The 21,400-nt window shown below is 33.9% G+C and overlaps 1 protein-coding gene across 1 annotated transcript in view; it reads left to right on the top strand.

The window, feature by feature from the left end:
• The first annotated feature begins 4,685 nt into the window (after positions 1-4,685).
• LOC136026285 (DNA-directed RNA polymerase II subunit RPB7-like) overlaps positions 4,686-21,400 on the top strand; it is a 148,161-nt gene continuing 131,446 nt past the window's right edge. The window contains exons 1-3 of the mRNA XM_065702683.1: positions 4,686-4,810; positions 12,203-12,312; positions 15,414-15,573. Coding sequence (XP_065558755.1) covers positions 4,739-4,810; positions 12,203-12,312; positions 15,414-15,573 — 342 coding nt within the window. The 5' untranslated portion in view covers positions 4,686-4,738. The remainder of the gene's footprint in view (positions 4,811-12,202; positions 12,313-15,413; positions 15,574-21,400) is intronic.

Below are 21,400 nucleotides of genomic sequence, written 5' to 3'. Positions count from 1 at the left end.
GCGTATCAGAAAACCTTACTGTACATCTTGCAAGCTCCTATGTGCGAAAATGTGAAATTTTGTATTTTTTTACCAAAAGGAAGATCACGGATGTGTGTTTTTTTTTCCAGGGGTGATCGTATACAAATATCATGTTTTTATTTCGCTCAACATTCTCTGAAAGGCTAACCTAAATACCCTGCCCCCAGACGCGTTGTGTTTTCCCAAAATACATTCAATAGAATTTTGAGATGGTCTTTTTGTTCAAAATAGTCCAAAGATTATATAACAAGGTTCTCGGGGCTGATACAAACCAACAGAGCCTGGGGGCGAGGATTGTAAGTTATACTATGGGGTGTTTAAGGTTTTTATGGGAGAGATTGTTGCTTAACTTTATAAAGTGCTGATTTGGTTGGAAATTAGAAGTTCTAGTTCCTTTTTAAGAGTCAAAAGTGATGAAGGGTATTTAGTTCCCCCCTCCCCGAAAACCCCACTTTTCACCATGCGCATCTGATTGAAATTATAAGATTGCAATTTTGTTCAAAATGGTCCAAAGAACATACAATAATGTCTCTAAGGTTAACACAACCCCCCACTGCCCTGGAGATAGGTTTTTAGTTATGCCATGAGATCATATAAGGTTTTTATGGAATGGACAGTCATATAAACCTCAGACGGGGCTCATTTGATTTGAAATTGAAAGTTATTGTGCCCTTATTAAGAGTCAAAGTGATTTGAGAGTAACCAGGCCCCCTTCCATGATCATCAATTCCATTAATATCTCCAATAAAAATTCGGATATAGCAATTTCGCTCACCATAATTGAAGGTTCCCGAAATTATTTATTTGAGGAAGACTCCCTCCCCCTACAGCTCTCAGGGCAAGGGTTGTAAGTTATAACCTAGGGGCATATAAGTCTCCTATATAAAGTGTGGTTGTATGGGCTTTGGAGTAGACTCATTTCATTGGTAATCAGAAGTTCTAGTGCCGTTTTAAGAGTCAAAATGATCAGAGCGCAGTTACCCCCCCCCCCACACACACACATATGTAACGTTATCCCAATATGCATCCAATAGAAATTTGGAGACTGTCCTTTTATTCAAAATAGCCCAAAGGTCATATAATAAGTCTTTTAGGGCTGATACAAACCACCAGAGCCTGAGAGCGATGGTTGTAAATTATGCCCTTGGGGTATTTAAGTTTCTTGTCGAAGGGATGGTTGTATGATATTTAAAAGTGACTCATGAGGTTGAAATTAGAAGCTCTAGTTCCATTTTAAGAACCAAAGGTGATGGAGATATACCAGCCCCCCCCCCAAACTACCTCTCTTTTCACCAATTGCATCTGATTGAAATTGTGCAAGGGCAATTTTGTTTAAAATAGTCCAAAGATCATAAAATAATGCAAACCGGGTTAAAACAACCCCCCCGAACCCCAGGACAAGGGCTTTAAGTTTTGCCCTGAGGCACGAAAGGAGAATGGGTGGTCGCATTAAATTCAGATCGGTTTCGTTTGATTTTAAATGGGAAGTTATAGTGCCCTTTTTAAGAGTCAAATTGATTTGAGAGCAGTCACCTCCCCCCACTCCCATCATTTCCCAGAACAAACATCTAACAAAGTTTTGAGACATCAGTTGTTTTAGCATTGTTGAAAGGTTCAGTAATTATGCGTTTGCTGATGTGACCCCCAGCCCCCGAGGCCTCAGGGCAAGGGATGTAAGTTATACAATTAGTTTATTGTTTATATATAATATTTGTATTTGAGAAAAGGATGCTTGTTTGACTTCTGCTTTCCCAAATACGAAGGGCACTAACATGAGTCATTCAGTGAATGAGGGGAGAGTTGAACTATATATAAACATGTTGTGTATATATGGATTGTCAAACGGTGTAGCTCAGAAAATAGTATATTAATTTAGAATTTTTAGAAAATTATAAGAAAGACGATGATTTGACCAAAAAGGCAATGTCTGCATGCTATTGCTATTGCTACTATAACTACTTCTGCTTCTAATGCTACACAAGTACTTTTACTACTACCATTACTATCGCTAAAACTACTACTTCTTTAGCGAGTACTGCTAAGACTGAGGACATTGAAAAAAAAATATCTAAGGAAACGTTGAGGAGAAAGATGAACAAAATCAAAGCATACTATATGTATACAGATTGTGGATACGAGCGTATCAGCAGTATTTTTGGAACGGCTTGTCATATCAGGATGAAATTTCAGGCGCACCAGCAGTGATGTTCAGTGGAAACGTGAAATGTACCTAATACTACGGCTGCTACTACTGTTACTACTGATGGTAATACACTATTATTGCTACTACTCTTCCTGCTGCTACCACCACTGCTACGATATTAGTACAAGTAAGGCTACACGGATTAAGGTGAAAATTCGACAGAATAATGAGGGGGGGAATTGTATTAAATCAAAACACATCAACTTCACTTAGATTGTCAAAAGGATGTATGTCTAGAACTGATTTGGACATTAAATTGGAACTCTCAGAGAAAACTTAAAGGAGAAGATCCATTATTCAAAAGGTAATATGTGCACTCTACTACTGATACTACTAGTGCTGAAATATTTACTAATTCTACTACTACTATTATTATCGCTCCAACTACTACTTTGATACAGCCATTTTGTTCAGCATAGTAAAAGAGTCTAGCAACTATGTCTTTAAAGATAATGGCATGTCTAACCCCCACAATTATGCAATTGGAACATTATACTTTAAAACTAAATGATGCTTTAAACTCAATGAAAAGGCATTGTGTTTATGGTTGCCAATAAAACACCTCAGCAATATACTGAGAAAAACTGGGGACATTAAGAAACTTTTGGCGCTGCTACTATTAATACTTCTACTCTGAGGGCTGACAAAATTGACAAAGAGCATACATAGAATCTTTTGAGAATGATGTTAAGTTTTATTTTTTAGGTCCACTTAAGGAGTTATAAAATTAAATTAAAATTACTATTTGTGTCATGGTTAAAATTCATCGAAAAAGTTTCTCCAACACAGAGTTAGCAACTCAAATTATGGATTCTTTTAGAAAAAAACCAAAAAGACGTAAAATGTTGAAAATAAGAAAAAGACTGTATCAATAAAAAGCAAACAGAAATAAATTTAAAAAACTTAAAAAATTATTCAAAGAAAAGTAAAGTGCTCCATTAAGCCAAAAATGAACAGAAATACAGTCAAATAGTCTTCCTAGTATATAATTTACCACAAATCAATATCAATAAGTAAATGAAACTCAAAGCAAAGAGAAATTACTATAAATAGCCGAGCCAAAATCAAAACGAGCAGAAAGTAACGTGAGTAGGAGTAATAGCCCCAGGCCATCTCAAGACCAGAACATAACTTGCGCGTTACTGAAAAAAAAACTACATTTTAAAGATTTTCACTTGTTTTACTTTCATAAGTAAAAAATTACCAAAACATTAAGAAATCTGTATATGTCAATTAAACTGACAATCCACGGTCATTTTGTTTTGTTTTTTTTCAGTAGAGCGCAAGATGTGTTCTGGTCTATTAGCACTGCCCATGTTAAATTTTGCTCGTTAGACTCGGTTATTTATTGTAATTTCTCTTCGTTTTGAGTTTCATCTACTTATTGATAGTGGTTTGTAGTAGTTTATACGCTTGGAAAATTATTTGACTCAATTTTTTGAGTTATTTACTTTTCTTTGAATTTTTTTTTGTGATAGAAGTTTTTAAAATTAATACTTACAAAAAACAAAACAAATGAAAGTAGATTATTGGCTCAATATAAATATATTAATGTTTATTCCTTAAAATCTTCATAATTTTTCATTTATTTAAGTTAACAAAGTAAATACGTTTTGTATTCAGTAAAGTGCGAAGTATGTTCTTGTATTGATAAGGAACGGGGGTTGTCAGCCCTACTCATGTTAATTTTTGCTCGTTTTGAGTTTCAATCTGCTCTTTATTGTAATTTCTGTTCATTTTGTGTTTCTTCGTTTTATCAATGGTAAATTGTGGTCGTTTTACACTTTGAAAACTATTCGACTTTATTTCTGCTCATTTTAGGTTTAATGGAGCTCATTACTTTTCTTTGAAAAAATTCTTTGTGGAAAAAGTGTTTTAAATTAATAACACAAACAGAGTCAAACTAAACCCTAAAACATTCAAATATCTAACTTTCTGAAAAAAAAAAAATCAAACTCAAATTAAAAAAAAATAAAATCAACTACCAATAGAAAGAATAATGAACTAAAACACATATATGTACAATTACTGACGAGTGAGTGTAGGATTAAAAACCTCAACCAACTAAGCAACAAAATTATTTTGTAACGCACATGTTGTGCTGTCACCAGCTGAATTTTAGGTACTTGATTTGCTACTTATCTTGGAAACAGTTGGATTTAAGGGAGATACTCAGGGGGAGCATTTCATTGTGGTGCTAGAATCAAGAAAAAACCCGTGTCATGTTATTGTTGTTGTTTGGGGTTTGACGCGTTCGACCAATAGGTCACATGCGTTCGTATGACTCGGTTGTTCTGTGCCTTCTATAATCACTAGATTGTTTGGGTGTCACTTCAGTCAGTATTCACTGAACCAGAACAGTATCGCTTGACTTGCTAATGGCGGGGGGCTATTTGCCTACAGCAACTGCCTGCGTTGAAAAATAGTGTCATTCATAAGACTTTGCTTCTTTACCGACAGATGTGACTATGGCGCGGCTCAAGCATAACTATTCTATAGGCTTAAATGTCTTAGATGGCGATATCGTACAGCCAAAATTTAAAACTTAAACGCGCTGATCAGCAGTGTGTCAAAATGTTTTTTCATGTAAGTAATTTTCCTAGTTTGATTAATGTCCTTCAATTTTGTGTTTAAAAAATGTTTATATTTTGGGTAAAATTATAGTTTAGTGACTTCTTGCTATCTCAGACAGGGGCTAGGCTAGAATGAAACTTTCAAGGATGGGTCTACAGGCTAAAGTAGGCTATATCCTGGGAAGGTATTTTAAATTACCCACCTCCACTTCTTTTCCCTCTAGAGGGCCCTGAAATTTGCCTACGTGACAGGTCTATACCTATTGAAATTTTAAAAAAAACAACATTTTACCATAATTCTTAGTTAGGCTACCAGTTTCTTTTTCTCTACCTTTAGTTCTGAAAATGCAATTCCTGTAATTTGAGTAGAATTTTGGGTCACTGTTCCTACTACCTGAACAATTGTTTAGGGTCAAGAAGCTATTGTTGATAGATGCATTTTGACTTTTGAAACATCTTTTCTCTCTTGCAAAATTACTGCAAACTCACTGTTATGGAGTTACTCCAGCCCAAATGTTCTTGTATTTATACATATAGAATTGCAATCATTTCCATTTTTGTTGATTGGATATTTGAAATTGCAAATCTATAATAGTTTAGAAACAAATTTGGGCTATATATTTGCACATTAGGGGGGTGGGGGTAAAGCATAGCATATATTACTGTATTTAATATATGCTATGCTTCCCCCCCCTAATGTGCTAATAGCCTTTATAATAACTCCATAATGGTGAGTTTGAGGTAGTTTTGCAAGAGAGAAAAGATGTCCCAAAAGTCAAAATGCATCTATTAACAATAGTTTCATGACACTAAACAATTGTTCAGGTAATAGGAACATTGACTGAATTTTGAGCCATATCAATGTTTTTTTTTAAATTTAGGAAATGTATTTACATATCTTTAAAACCTTATAAATTGTGATTGAGCAAAGTTGTGAAGCTGAAAATAATTTTGTTATACTTCATTCAAATAGAAGATCTTTTTTGCAAGATTTCACTTTTATAACAGACATATTTTTAAAAGTCATCAAAGGTCAGGACCCTCTAGAGGAGAGGGAGTAGAGGTAGGTACTTCAAAATACCTGCTCAGGACATACTTTAGCCTGTAGACCCATCCCTGAAAGTTTCATTTTCCTAACCTAACCCCTTTCCAAGATAGCAAGAAGTCACTAAACTAGAATTATGCCATATTTTTTTTTTTTTTTTTTTTTTTTTTTTTTTTTTTTTTTTTTTTTTTTTTTTTTTTTTTTTTATTCAACCTTAAATGCATGAATCTCTATTTTGTTGGTTTTCTGTAGGCTACTTGCTAAAGTGGTTTGTATTGAAGATCCCTTAAGGCTAGGCTAAAGGTTAAGAATAGAAGCTCTATAGACTCCAGAAGGAGACATGCTAGAAAACAGCATATGCATTTTTAGATTTTCTAAATTTATGCTCCTTTTCATAGTTCTGTTCATTCACATTTTTGACAATACATCCCTGGCCTCTCCCACTCTTTATAGTGCTAAGCTATACACCTCTACAAAATAAAAGTTGTATCTTAAATTACTTTATATTACAGCTTGGCTTAATATAAGCATATGACCTAGTAGAGCTCAAGAGTTGATGATCTAGGTTGTGTTCAAAATTCTTTAGTGATGAAATGCTGTACATTGATCAATAGCTTCACCATTGAGTTTACATTTACTAGAGGACAACAGTGGGAAAAAGGTAATTGTTTAGTTTCATCACAATCTGTCTAAACTGGAAACTATGCTTCAAAACAGCATAGTTTCCAGTTTAGAGCACTTAGAAAATTTTAGAAGCACATTCATTTCTAGTTGACCCTCCTCCTCCATGGGGCACAAACTAAAAATGTGTAAAGTAGGCAAGGTTTTGAAGCTGAGGGAAATGTTGAGGTTGTAGAATATGAATGAAATTATATTTTAAATACTATTTCCAGTCATCACTGGCAATTTCTCTATAGTAGTAAGTTGAAATATAATTAAAAAACTTACACATCCATTAATGCTAATTATCCATTTTCACTTTTGAGTTTAAACTGGCCAGCTGTTTGAAGAAAACAAAGGTAAATGTTTAGTTTAGAGCACTTAGAAATGCTAATTCTAGAAGTGCATCCATTTCTGGTTGACCCTTCTCCTCCATAGGGCAAACTAGAAATACATAAAGTGGGCTTGCTTACAGGTGACGTTACCTGTAGAGCAAAGTGTATTAGTCCATGAGCCCTGCAGACAGCAGGGCAAGGTCTGTATTCTATATTTACTTGATAAACATTGTTTGAGGTTTTTCTTTACTTTTTTTCTTTTTGTTTGAGTTTTATCACTCTTTGTTGAATAAATATAGAATATAGACCTGGCCCCACTGCCTGCAGGACTCATGGACTAATATACTTTGCTCTATAGGTAATGTTAGCTGTAAGCAAGCCCACTTTATGCATTTTTAGTCTTGTTGGAGAGGGATTTTAGAAAGCTAAAAAATGGATGCACTTCTCTAATAATGACAAAGAAACTATATTCAATCATAAGAATCTTGCCATATGCAGTAATACACACTTTAGACAGCTTGTGGTGAAACTAGACATTTATTAAAACAAACATATAATTTTGCTTATATGTAACAGTACCCATAGAGCAAAGGAAATTAGTCCATGAGCCCTGCAGGCAGAAGGGTGAGGTCTGTATTTTGATTGGTTGACTTGTTAGTTGATGTTTATGACCTACTTTTTGTTTACTCTTTCAGGCTGCAGGCCAAGACCTTGCACTGCTGCCTGCAGGGCTCATGGATTAATTTGATTGCTCTATAGGTAATGTTACCTCAGTATTCAAGCAAATTTTTTCAACAAGACCTTCTCATAGCCAAAGCGTCTTTTCAAACAAATTGAATCTTGAACTGAAAAATTGTATAATGTCCATTGCACTGGAAGGCATTTCTTCAAATCAACAGAACATAAACATAATATTTAACTAATTGCTCTGATTCACCAGTTCATTGGCTAGTTTAAACTTTAAATTGAAAGTGGATAATTAGCATTAATGGATGCATAGGTTTTTTAATTATCTTTTGACTTACTACTATAGAGAAATTACCAATGATGGCTGGAAATAGTATTAAAAGTATAATTTTATTCATATTGTACAACCCCAACATTTCCCTCTGCTTCAAAACCCTGTCCACTTTACAAATTTTTAGTTTGTTGAAGGGGGATTTTAGAAAGCTGAAAATGGATTTTAGAAAGCTAAAAAATAGATGCGCCTCTGGAATTAGAATTTCTAAGTGCTCCAAATTGGAAACTATGCCGCTTTACAGCATAGTTTCCAGTTTAGACAGCTTGTAATGAAACTAAACATTTACTGGGAAAAATGCTGGGATCATATGACCCCTCATTAACTCATAGGCTAAAATGGCATCACCTCTAATTCTCCTCTATACAAGTGTTGGGAGTTTCAGCTTTGCTAGTCTTGTAGGGTAGGAAAGTTCCTGCATGGTGGCTTACAAAAAGCTTTTACAACCACTGATGTCATGCTAATAGGTAACTAATTTTCAGCAAGATCCTTTCTAGCTTTCTTAAATATTAAAATGTTATGGGCTGTTTTCCAATCCAGAAGTAGTCTGGAAAGATTTAATGATAACTTGAACAGCAAGGAAAGAGGTTGACAAAAGACTGCTCAACAATGAAGGATAAATACAGTCTGGACAAGCATATTAATTCATTTTGAGGGACATAAGTCTATTTAGAACTATTAAGCCAGTAATCAGAATTGATTCCATTTTATGTGATACTGGAATTGGAGGAAACAACAGATGAGAATTGTTGGTAGAAAATTTCAACTTTCAGTTCACGATTAGCTAGTGGTTGATTATTGTGCAGGATATCAAGGACTGTGCATCTGCTGCAACATTCTTGAGAGGCATAATGCCAGAAAGATTTAGGATTGTCTCTAAAATCCTCAGCATATTTCTCCCAAAACCTTCCCTTCAACTGCTTGATTTGGTTGAATGTCTGGTTACAGGAAGTTTTGAAGACATTATAATTTTATAAAGTTTTCTGTTTTCTATAATGATTCCATGCTCAATGTTTTCTATTAATTAGCTTACTTATTTCAAAAAGAATTTAAAATTATTATTGCAAAAAGGTAAATTTGTTGCCTGTTTTGCCCAAAAATTCTGGCACAAGACTTTGAGTACCATTAGATTTTGTATTTTATGTTTATTATAAGCCTAGACAAGGACCTGTAGTGAAGGAAACATGTTAAGGAAACAACTCATACTTCATAATATGCGAATAATTGTAGCTAATAATTCCGTCTCATATTTCTTTCTCTACAGGTTTTATTTAGGCTTATAGATATTCTCTTTTTCAACATAATTGTCATTATCCTCACAATGTGCCCCCTATAGGGTAAGACCCCCAGTACTTGACTAGTGCCTAATCATGGCCAGATGTTCTCATTAAAAACTATCAGTAATTACAAGTTGTCCTGATTACACTCAAGAAGTTGATCTCCTTAAAATTGGTTTTTCTATGTGCACTCTCAGATTGAATCCAGCACTTTGCTGGATTCAGGATCCTTTGTATGGGAGGGCAAGGCTTCAAATCCTAGTGTACTAAATTATTTAGTTTGGGACTGGGTCAGTGGCCAGTAAGCTTAGCCAGAGGCTACCCTTCTCTAAATGGGTACCTGGAGTAATCTGGGAAGGTAAACAGGAAGGGTGTGCAAAAGCACAGGATGGTCAGCCCCCAACCCCCTATTGCACTTCCTGGATGAAGGACCTAGAAACGGAGATCAGCACCGCCAGTGGGGATTGTAAAGGTCCAATGCCGTATTTTTTACCTCTCTTTTTCTCTTTTTTCACTCTCAGATTGTCTGCTTAGCCGAAGTGAAATAAACTACTATGGAGGTATATTTTAATTAAATGTTTGGTATGTTGAGTTTGTTAGGTATTAAATATAATGTAAACTGGATAGCCTGCTTTCCATAATTTTCTGTTTTGGTTTCCATAGTTTTGCTACTAGAATATTATATTTTCATCATATTTAGCCATATTTTATCATGATTAACCAAACCTTACTTCTTGAGTGTGCTTGTGATAACACGTAAGTACCAAATTGTCTTTCCTATACATAGACAGAAGGGTCATAATCTTGCACATTGTGTGTATAGGGTTAGATAGTTGTGATTGGCTGATGATTAGGGCTAGACTAGTTGGGGTTGGCTGACTATAATCTTGGAAAATGTCTGGTCTTTCAAAATTTGAATTGAGATAAAAGTTAGCTCTACACTCTAGTTAAATAAATACAATTATTCTGTTTCAAGAGACTTGTATTAGATTTAGTTGATCCAAAGTTGACTTTGTCTGTTATTAGGATATGTTTTTCAAACTTTAAAATCCTGTGTTGAAGATTAGACAGCATTATCTAAGATTAGGCTCAAGCATTCTATGTGTGGCCAAGATTAGGCTCCACTTTTGTCTATCAGTATATTTGAATTTGTATGTGTTGTATTTGGTTAAAAAATTCAAGCTAATCACATTCTTGTTTAAAAGATTTTGACATATCTAATAGCAGAACAATCCAATTTATAGGTGGAATGATAGAATGGATTTTTTGTCTCCAAAGTCACTATTATAAACACCAGAGTTATATTTTTGATAAAAAAAGCATTTAGACACATACAACTCTAAGAATTACAATGTTGTATATATTTTGTGCAAAAGATTATTTTGTGTAGAGTTATGAAAAATCGTATTCTCAAAAGCATGTACAATAATAAAAATGTGTTCAATAATAGAGACGTGTTGGTACCATGGTAGTGTTGTTGTAGCACCTATGGAGTATTGCAGTCACAGTTGCTGTGCACCAAATGCAACTATGTCTCTTTGGTAATAACTTTCTATGAACTTCTGTTTTGAAATTATGATTTCAAGCATTATTTTTCAAAATTTATGAGAGATGCAGAAATTTTGCTTTGGCTGGTCATAGAGGTAGTATGGAGTTCTGCAAGTATTAAAAGCTATTTGATTTCTAAAGCTTGAAGTTTCAAATCTAGGGCATTTTACCTAGACAAAATTTAGGGTATTTGCCGAATTACAAAATAAAATAGAAAAAGTTGTAGAAGAAATTTTATTTCTTAGAAGAAATTGCATACAAAATGCAGAAAATTTGCAAAATCAAAACTTAAAAACAAGAAAAGATCAATTTCTGTCTATCCACTTTGAAAGAAGGTAAATCTAACTTGTTTAAAAAAAATTCTCCAATATACAAAGAAAAACATTTCAGCAAGTTGTTTGACAGTTAAGTAGTGATCTCAAATCAGCTTTTGTCAGACAGTGTGATACATACCGGCTGCAAATCACAAAATCTTAAGGCATAAAACTTGCAGCCCTACTGTTTCTACTGGTGATAAATACTGGTGCTGTTTCTGCTGGTTCAACTGGTGCTGTTTCTACTGGCTTCTGGAAGTTGAGGATTTTTTTTTAAATGCGTTAATAACTTATCCATCCTCCTAAAATATCTAGTGGACAAGCACCAAGTTGTTATGTGGTTCAGTAGCGACCTCAAATCAGCTTTTGACAGCCAATGTGACGCATATGGGATGTAAATCAACAGGAATAAAACAAAAGTTATGAGGTTTAACCCTCTGAAACGTAATGTCTTCTGTCCTGAACCAAAGTAAACAGTTATCTCAACCTCAGTTATAATTGGTGTCACATTTAGCTCACATTGATCTTTTAGCGCACATTATGCAAACCTAGAAAAGAAAAGAGATTTCGCACCAAGATTGTTGGTTACTTTGTGGCGCCCTAGATTTTCTGCAATGTAATTCTGACTGGCATATATTTGTGTAGCCTTTACTTGAGTAAGCATGTCCAGTCTGGGGCCTTCAAGTGCACAACACAGAATTTCTCAGCAGTGACATCAAAACTATACAGAAACTTCATGCAAAATCATACTTGGTAAAAAATATCTGTCTTATGAGTTCACTCATGAGTCGCCAAAAATTCTCTCTCTCTGTGAGTACAGATACTTATCTCATCCTCAATTAATCCTCAACTTTGGACACTCTACTTGGAAGTTGCATTGTCATTGCTGCCACCTTCTTTTATAAAGCGTCTGCCTACCTGAAGCAAGAACAAAATTGTACAGTTGAGATGCTATACCAATCGTTTTATGAAATCTTTTGTTTCTTTTTTGTTAGTGCATTTAATCGTTATTAATTTTTTGACCTAATGTTGTAAAAATAGCATAATATAGTTGCAGACCAAATTATGACAAAATTTTGATGTCCTTTGCACTTTAAAAGGAATCACAAAAATCATGGATGTAGAAGTTACATTTTGATAAAATCAGAATGTCGAGGTGAAGTTAAATCCACTGAAAGTGATCTTTTATTATTTTTTTTTGTTTTCAGCTTTCACTTAGTCATGATATTATCCTACATCCAAGGTATTTTGGACCACAGCTTATTGATACTGTAAAGAGAAGACTGTATTCAGAGGTCGAAGGCACTTGCAGTGGCAAGTAAGTAAATTAGCAAACAGTTGGTACTAAGTAATTAGGTTGTACAGTAGGAGTAAAAAAAAATCTAGTTGCATTTTTAAGTAACAAAAAATTGGAGGGCAACTTGGCCTCCTCCTCATGCTTGAATTATTCATGTATTTTTAGCCAAAATCAAAACCTGTATTAATTCAAAAACGTTCAGAAATGAAATAAATTAAATAAATAACCAGACGCCAATCGCATTATATCTAGGGTAGAACAGTCGTGTCTACTATAGGATTTCTTTTTTGTTTCTTGAGAAATAATCTTTGTCTATGCATTTTAGTTTATATAGTGAGAAACAATTTGTAGTGAATGTTGTTTTTGACATATAGTTGTTCCCAATGATTCTTTCGAAATTCTTACATGGACATTTTACTGAGGTCACTTGTGACTCATTTCGATATATTATATTTCATATGCTGTACTTTATATATGTATTTGCATATACTAGAATTTTTGAAGTGAATTATTATTGGATTGCGAAGCCGTATCAAACAGTTCGTGGTAGCGAACTTTAGTAAGGAGCGGTCTGGCTCATTAATAACCAAAACTCTAAAAAACGGAATTTTGATACCAATAGATATATCAAATGAATTGGATTCTTATGCTAATTTTAACTATATAAGTTTCATCAAGTTTAGTCTTACCAATCAAAAGTTGAGAGGCTGATAAAATTTGTCTTTTTTCGAAAAAATGGGGAGACACCCTCTGAAAGTCATAGAACCTTGATGAAAATCGCACACCATCAGATCCAGCATATTAGAGACCCTACTCTGCATGTTTCAAGGTCCTATCTGCAAAAGCGTGGATTTTTGTATTTTTTGCCAGAAGAAAGATCATGGATGTGTGTTTATTTTTATTTATTTTTTTTCCCAGGGATGATCGTATCGACCCAGTGGTTCTAAAATGTGAAAGGGCTCATTCTAATAGAAATTAAAAGTTCTAGTGTCCTTTTTAAGTGACTCGAAAAATTGGAGGGCTTCTAGTGTCCTTTTTAAGTGACCCGAAAAATTGGAGGGCAACTAGGTCCCATCCCCCGCCCCTTTTTTCTCAAAATTGTCTGATCAAAACTTTAAGAAAGCCGTTTAGCCAAAAAAAGTAAAATTAATATGCAAATTTCGTTTTAATTATTCATGTACGGTGAGCCAAAATCAAAACCTGCATTAATTCAAAAACGTTCGGAAATTAAATAAAAAAAACAAACGTTTTTTTAACTGAAAGTAAAGAGCGACATTAAAACTTAAAACGAACAGAAATTATTCCGTATATGAAAGGGCTGTCCCCTCCTCAACGCTTCGCTCTTTACGCCAAAGTTTATTTACTTACGTAAAGAGTTTATCTGCTTTACGTTTTGGGTCTTTACGCCAAAAAGTAGAGTTGTAAAATGCTAGAAGAAAGATCACGGATGCGTGTTTTTCTTTTTCCGTGGGTAATCGTATCGACCCTGTGATCCTAAAATATCAAAAGAGGGCTTATTCGAATGGACATTAAAAATCCACTTCCTTTTTAAGTGACCAAACAATTGGAGGATCACTAGGCCCCTCCCCCGCTCATTTTTTCCCACAGTCTTTTTCCCACAACTGATCAAAATTTTGAGATATCCATTTTGTTCAACATAGTCCGAATATCCAATAACTAGGTCTTTGAGGATGACTTAATCCCCCACAGTCCCCTGGGGGAAGGGCTGCAATCTATTAACTTTGCCCATTGTTTACATATAATATTGGTTATTGGGAAGTTTACAGACGTTTTCAGGGGGGTTACCTGGTTTGAGGAGGGGGTTGAGGGAGGGTTCTACATGGGAGGATCTTACCATGGAGCAATTTTTCATGGGGGAAGGGAATTTTCAATAAAGGGGTGCCGGATTTCCCAGTATTATTTAAGAAACGATCAGAAATTTAAAAAAAAACTAAAAACAAGTTCTTCCAAATAAAAGTAAGGAGCAACATTAAAACTTAAAACGAACAGAAATTATTATGTATATGAAGGGGTTCTCCCTCTCGTCAATACCTCGCTCTTTACATTAAAGTTGTTTTAGTACTTTCGAAAGAGCTATTTATTCTAATTAAACCGACTCTGTGATTCAGGGGTCATTCTTAAAGAATTGGAACAAAATTCGAACTATAGCGTAAAGAGGGAGGTGCAGACGTGGGGGTGAACACCCTCATATACGTAATAATATCTGTTCATTTTAAATTTTAATGTTGCTCCTTACTTTCAGTTGAAAAAACTTGCTTTTTTTAATTTAATAACTTACTACCTAAAACGATAATCCCCTATATTAAATTTCTTTTCAAAGGACATTTTCTTTTTCAGATATAATCGTTTTCTAAGTTTTACTAACATGGGAAGGTTTAATATTTCAAATTTCAATCTTTTCAAGCCAGGGGTGGGGGGCTATCTGGTTTGGATCCCCCCTCTTAAATTTCGGTCTGACTCGTAAAATTGTGGCGAAGATACACGTAAAATTTTTCGACGCGTTTTCTGAATTTTTTTGTAACCCCCTCCCTCCTCCACCTGAAAAAAATCATGGATATTGCCTTTCTACTGATGTCAATCGTTTGATTTTTACAAGGGAGATAACTTTATGAATTATATTGTATAAGATTTGGGAAGTGACTGGTTTTCAGGATGAAGAGTTATGTTTTGTTGCTTTGTTCTTTTTTTTTTCGTTGATGTACGATTTTTTTAGACTTTCTTGAAATTATCAATGGCTTGCAAGTCGCAATTTTAATGTTGTTGCAAATCGGTTTTGGCAAATAAGTACTACGAATTTTCCAGAATATATTTCTTAATGTAAAAACAGTTTAGAGAAATGAGAGAGATCATTATTCTTCCCATCTCGAATAAAACATATATCTCTTTTATATTTAGAAATAACAACATGAATTGTCATTGCCAACTGGCTCCTTGTCTCTCAACAGACATTAAAATAAAATTATTTTTTTTCTTAAAAGAATGTTTATTAGAGTCAAAAACTTCTCTGGCATGAGAAGAAACAGCTCATACCCGTATCAAATATAGCCTAGAAAACACACACTAGCCTAATGTGAATCTTTTTTCTAATTCCATATTTCTAGGCATGGGTTTGTTATAGCCGTGACGTCTGTTGACGGCATTGGTGCTGGAATTATTCAGTCAGGACAAGGATTTGTTGTTTATCCTGTAAAATATAAAGCAGTTGTCTTCCGTCCGTTCAAAGGTCAAGTTATTGATGGAGTAGTCAAAGAAGTCAATAAGGTGATTATGACTTATTTTTATTTTACTCTGATAAAAATAGTTTTTTAAACAAACCATGAAAAACATTTAGTAAATTCAATATTAACGGACTAACTCACATCTAATGTAGTATCAATCTCTTTGAAATCAGTTTGACACAAAAACCCGTATCTTAGACCTTACGACCGTTTGTACCTCCAGAGACCCCCAGGGCATAAAGGAGAAGCCTTGAATCATCTCTCAGGTTTGCTGCTGCAGTGGTGTCCTTCCATCCTGGAAAGACGGTGGTGTGCAGGTTTCTTAGATCACCGTAGTCGATCTGACGCAGTGTATTTGTGGCTCCTTCCCGGCTGCGACTTTCTAGTGGTTAGAAATGAAGAGCCGCTTTTGGTAGTCTGTAGATGTTCATACGGAGGACATGGCCAAAATATTCTCCGTCTTGAGGGTAAATATTCTTGTGTCGAAATATCTTTCGTCTTGTGTGCAGAAAAAATTGAATGAATGTCAAAATCTTTTGCAGTTATTTGATAATGAATCTGGTTGTTTCTGACTTTAAATAAAAATAGGCTAACTTACAGTCTATTAAAATTTAAGAAATATATATCATTTCAAAGTTCACACATTGAAAATTGTGGAAACTTGTAGCTCTCACGTTTGAAGTGCCATAATATTATTATATTTTTAAACAAATGAAAGTATAGAAAAACGGGTATAATATTCTAAGTAAGGCAGTGGACAAAAAAGAAATACAACTTTTAATAATAAAATAATCCGAATATTTCAACTTTAAATCTGAAAGCTTTTATTAACGGGAGAAGCATATATAAGAACAAAAAAAAAATAGCTTAAACTAAACATGAAAAAACAAGGAAAACACATAAACGCTATACAAAAAACAAAGAAAGACTAAATAAAACTCGCATTTAAATAAAATCCAATCACGTAAAAATGCAAGGCACAAGCCAGTGCATCTAATGTATTCATCTAGTGTAAACATAGACATTTGACTCAATCTTTTGAATGGGACTCTAGCAGAAGAAAACAGGTTTTATTTAAAAGTCTTACCAATGAACTAGGTTTGAATTTAAAGGTCAAGATAACATTATAATGTAATTTATAATTGCCTCGAAGTAGATTTCAGCAATGTATTTGAGCTCTGAACTCCTAAAATCTCTATTTTCGTATCCTGTTTAATGATAGATACTGTTTGTCACTGACGTTGTTTTATAAAGGAATGCTGTTTAATTTTAAATTAAGGAAAATAAATATGTGTTTACAGCTCTGCTTCAAATAGGAAAACATCCAAAAAATTTGCTTTGTATATAGAATGCTGATAAGTAAAGTAATAAGTTATATAAGGGATAAATAATGTAAAGTGATATTTAATAAGAATAAGTAATACTGATAAATGATAAATAAGATAATGATAAGATAGGTAATGAGCTGATGGGCCACAGGTCTACCGCTTTAGCTGATGAAAACTGAAAGGAAAGAAAATGAAGGAGGGGGGGGGGATAGTGAAGAATTTAATCAAGTCGAGCAAAAATTTAATTACCTACATAATTATCTACGTGAATGCATATTAATTTAAAATCTTTTTTTTTGTAATGATTTTGCATTGAATAGTTGATAGAGGTAACAGTAATTATAGAGGAAAACAAGAATATGGCATCATGATTTTATAATCACTAACGATGGGGCTGATCTTCGTTTCATGACCCTGCAGTCAGGAAGTGCGATGGGGGGTTTGGGGCCAGCCGTCCTGTGCGTTCGCACATCCTTTCTGTTTACCTTCCCCGGGTTTCTCTGGGTACCTATTTAGAGCTGGTCGACTCTGACTGAGCTTACAGGGTCACGCCACTGACTCATGTTCAAACCAAACAATCAGTGACACTAGGACTTGAACCCCTGTCATCACGGACAAAGGGTCTCAGTTATAGTGTGGCAACCACTCGGCTAGGAAGATAAGCAAAGTGGAATCAAAATATATACTTTAGGATTTATAAATTTGTAAATAATTATATTATTACGTAACTATAAAGATAAAATAGAATAATAATAGTATTATAAATAATTATAATGAATTATAAGTTAATAAATGTTGTATTATTAAGCCTAAATAGGAAGCAGATGTATACTATGCAATTTTATATGTATTTATGCTATGTATACGTCTACATATACACTATGTGTATGCATGCATGTATATTGGTGTGCAATGTTCACACACTCATACGTTTTTCTCAATGACAGTGCTAAAAAAGCCATTTTTCAACGGAAATACCTTACCTAATTTTATTTTACAAAATCTAGGGCGTAGGGGGGAGGGGCTTAAATACCCCCAAACTCTCCTGTAGCCTTCCCCTCAGTTGAACCCATTGATGACTGATTCCTCACATTAAAATCGAAATAATCTTCTGTGCTTGAATAAGAGAAACATCTAAAGTAATTTAGTGCATGGTTTTTGTTATGATTGCTTAATAAAAAGAGATGAAGAAAAAAAAAAACAGTGAAAATAAAGGCTTTAACATTGAAACGTGAAAAAAGTGGAATAAATAGGTTCGGCTTATAAATAAATATGTACTATTACATGGTCTATAGCCTACTAATAGCCTAAATTTAGATTTTATAAAGTAAAGTCAATGGCAAAAATCGACCTGAAACCTGGATATATGTTTCCCTTTAATTTTGGATGTTTACTTTTCAACAAAACACTAGAAATACGTAAACAAACTGATTTCATTTCTATTCCCCTGTGCGCTGACTGCTTTAATCTTGAGAATGAATTTGATTCTCTAAATGTTTGGGGAACCTTTGAAAGGAAATCGAGCTTTCATGTGAAACTATGGTTGGAAAGTAAACATGTTCGTCATTTCATAGCCATTCCACTGAGCGATCTTTTCCTTAGATGCTCGTTAGTAATATAATTTAAATAAAGGTGTGTGTTTATGCCAGAGAGGTTTCATTTTAATTGTTTTTTGTGGTAATGTTGAAGTCGAATTATCAAAAACTCACTGATCAAAATAGTTCTGTACTAAGACCTTATATTCTCAAAAACATCGTAATAAAATTTTAGCCCCTTCACCCATCTTGAGTCTTTTTGTGTCTAAAACCGATGATATCTAAGATTTTTCTTTTGTTTCTCTCATAATTTTAAAGCTTTTCGGACAATACCATATTTTTGTCAGCGTTGCCACGTTGAACCGAGAATATGTATTATCAAAACTAATTAGTTAAATTTGACATCGCTTTCTTCCCAAAAAAGTTGAACATTAACTATCTGTGGATTCACAAAGACAACTAAACCTTCAGAAAAAGGTTTACCTTCTTAAACTAGGTTCTTAAACTTCTTAAACTTCCTATTTTTTTGTGTGTAAATTTGCCCATTTTGCACCTACTTTTTAATTTTTTGAATTTTGCCCCTGATACCAGCAAAAACTGCATGATTGCATATTGAGTTGTTTTTCTCGATTTTTTCTTATTTTTTAAAACATATTTAAAACTAAAGTTTTTGCTTAACCAATTCAAACAATAAGCTTTAATGCCCTTCGTGTTTTAAGCCCATGACAGACGACCCTCAAAAAGACAGCCATTTCTGATTACTTTTTCAGTGCAGCTAGAGGCTGAACATTTTTTAACTTCTAGGAACGCTTATTTTTCATAGTTTTATAATCGAAAACATACCTAAATAGAATAAAATATTTTGTTATTGAGAATAGGTATGTTTGATGTTTCTTGTTGAATCAGTTAAAATTTTATAAGGTCTTAAATGAAATGAGCTGAAATACGGTCCTCTAATCCAAGCATAAAACGTACAAAAATTACTATCGATCAATAAATGAAACCCAAAAGGTATGGAAATTAAAGTAAATAATCAAATTAAGCATAAAGATAGCACATGCTAGTATGGATGAGTAAATAAATCTCAAAACAAACAGAAATCGGTATAATCAAGTCCCAACTTAAAAATAAAAAATCCATAAACAGGCTAACGCTCACACAGCCCTCTAAAGCCTATAGCATTATTTGTGCTTTACTGAAAATGAATTTGTATTTCGACTAGTGTGTTTTGACGCAACATTAACAATAACACCAAAGAAAAATAATATGACGAGGCTAGTTAGTTACTAATAGGAGTGGTGCTTTTTCCACTCCCTCTCAAAACTTCTAAGCAGCTTGAAAGTCATATCTGTTTAATTTACACCAATATGTGCTTTGAACTTTGTTTTTTTTTTTGTCAAAACATCAACAACAACAAACAAACTAAAATGACCATAATAATCAAGAAGACTGGAAAGACTGAATGAAAGTAGACTGATTGTTTAACATAAGATGATTTTCATTCCTGGAAATCCTAGCAATTTTTTTTATTTTAAACGTTTAAATATAATTTTTTAAATTCTTAAGGTGATCTAAGCGTTGACTTTGACTCCTTCTACCATGGAAATACCTTAATAATATACACACAAATTATTTTTTTTAGAAACCTTGTTCTGCATTAACTATATAGCGTCCATGATCCTCCCAACCTTCCCCTGGAGACCCTGATCAACCCTAAGAGGAATAGAATGATGTGCCTTGACGACTTCCTTAGATACCCTATTCTGATCCTCCTGTGAAATACCCACAGTTACATTGCTGAATTTTTTATAATATCTTTTTGGCCCATAAATAAATAAAAGAATAAATCAAAAATTATTATCTTTAAATTAGAATTCATTTAGCAAAATTAACCTTCCTTTTTAAACGCTGTTAAAGAAAGCTGTCTTTCTGAGAGTTTTGTGCCATGGGCTTTGCTTTGCTGATTTGTGTGATCAGGCCTTAGTTTTTCGGTGGGAATGCAAACGCTGCTGAGAGGCTGTTTAATATTTTTTGACAATAAATTTCCTTTTATATAGCAGTTACCATGTTCTGGCAATAGGAGATAGCGCTGCAGAAAAAGCTGAAACGCTGCTGAAGATTTGGCCTTTTCGAGTGTCTTTCCTCACGGGCTTTACTTCTCTGGTTTTGCTTTTTTCACTGAGATCTTAGTTTTTAAGTTGTTTGGGGAACCAATTTATCTTTATATAGGAGTTGGACTAGTTAATCTTTCGCCAATATGAGGAAGCATTGCTGGACAAAGCTGAAACACTGCTGAATGTTTTGACATTTTGAGTTTCGTGTGTCGTGGCTTTTTCTACAATTAGCTATGACTTGATACCCACAACTATTCCATTTTAATTCAGAATTCGTTGATTTTTGAATTAAAATGAACTAGTTGTGGGGCATCAAGTCATGGCTAATTGTAGAAAAAGCCAAGACAGATAGTCGAATTGAGTGAGAAGAAAAACTTGGCATTGTCTGATTTTACTTTTAAGTAAAAATGCAAATGTTGCTGAGGTTGCACTCAATTCCACTTTCTTTAAAAGTTACATTAGTGTATATTTCGCAAGTAGGAGAGAATACTTCTGAACAAAGCTGAAAACACTGCTGAAAAAGCGGCCCTTTTAAGTGGCACGGGCTAAATAAGAGGTAGTTTATTAGTTCTTTCACCAGAGAAGAGAACCTTGATAAGCACTTTCGTCTTCTGAAAGAACAAGGGTTATAAAATGTTATCATTTGTATCATTATATTGTTCAAATTAAGTTCTAATTTAGGACGAACTAATTGTAGACAAATACAAAAAGTGACGAAAATGAGATTTGGAGTAGAGAAAAAGGGAATGACATTGTAGGAAAGAAATTAAGAAAAGCAAAGAGAAAAGTAGGGATAATATGAATCGATAATTTTTACTTACCAATAAATCTCGATGTACCTCTTTAATCGATAATGCTCTCTAGATATTTGGAGAGTGGTTGAAACAAAACTA

This window comes from Artemia franciscana, chromosome 4 (genome assembly GCF_032884065.1).
Source record: "Artemia franciscana chromosome 4, ASM3288406v1, whole genome shotgun sequence".
Taxonomy (NCBI): domain Eukaryota; kingdom Metazoa; phylum Arthropoda; class Branchiopoda; order Anostraca; family Artemiidae; genus Artemia; species Artemia franciscana.
Note: the sequence above shows the minus strand (reverse complement) of the source record. Positions and strands in the feature narration are given on the sequence as shown.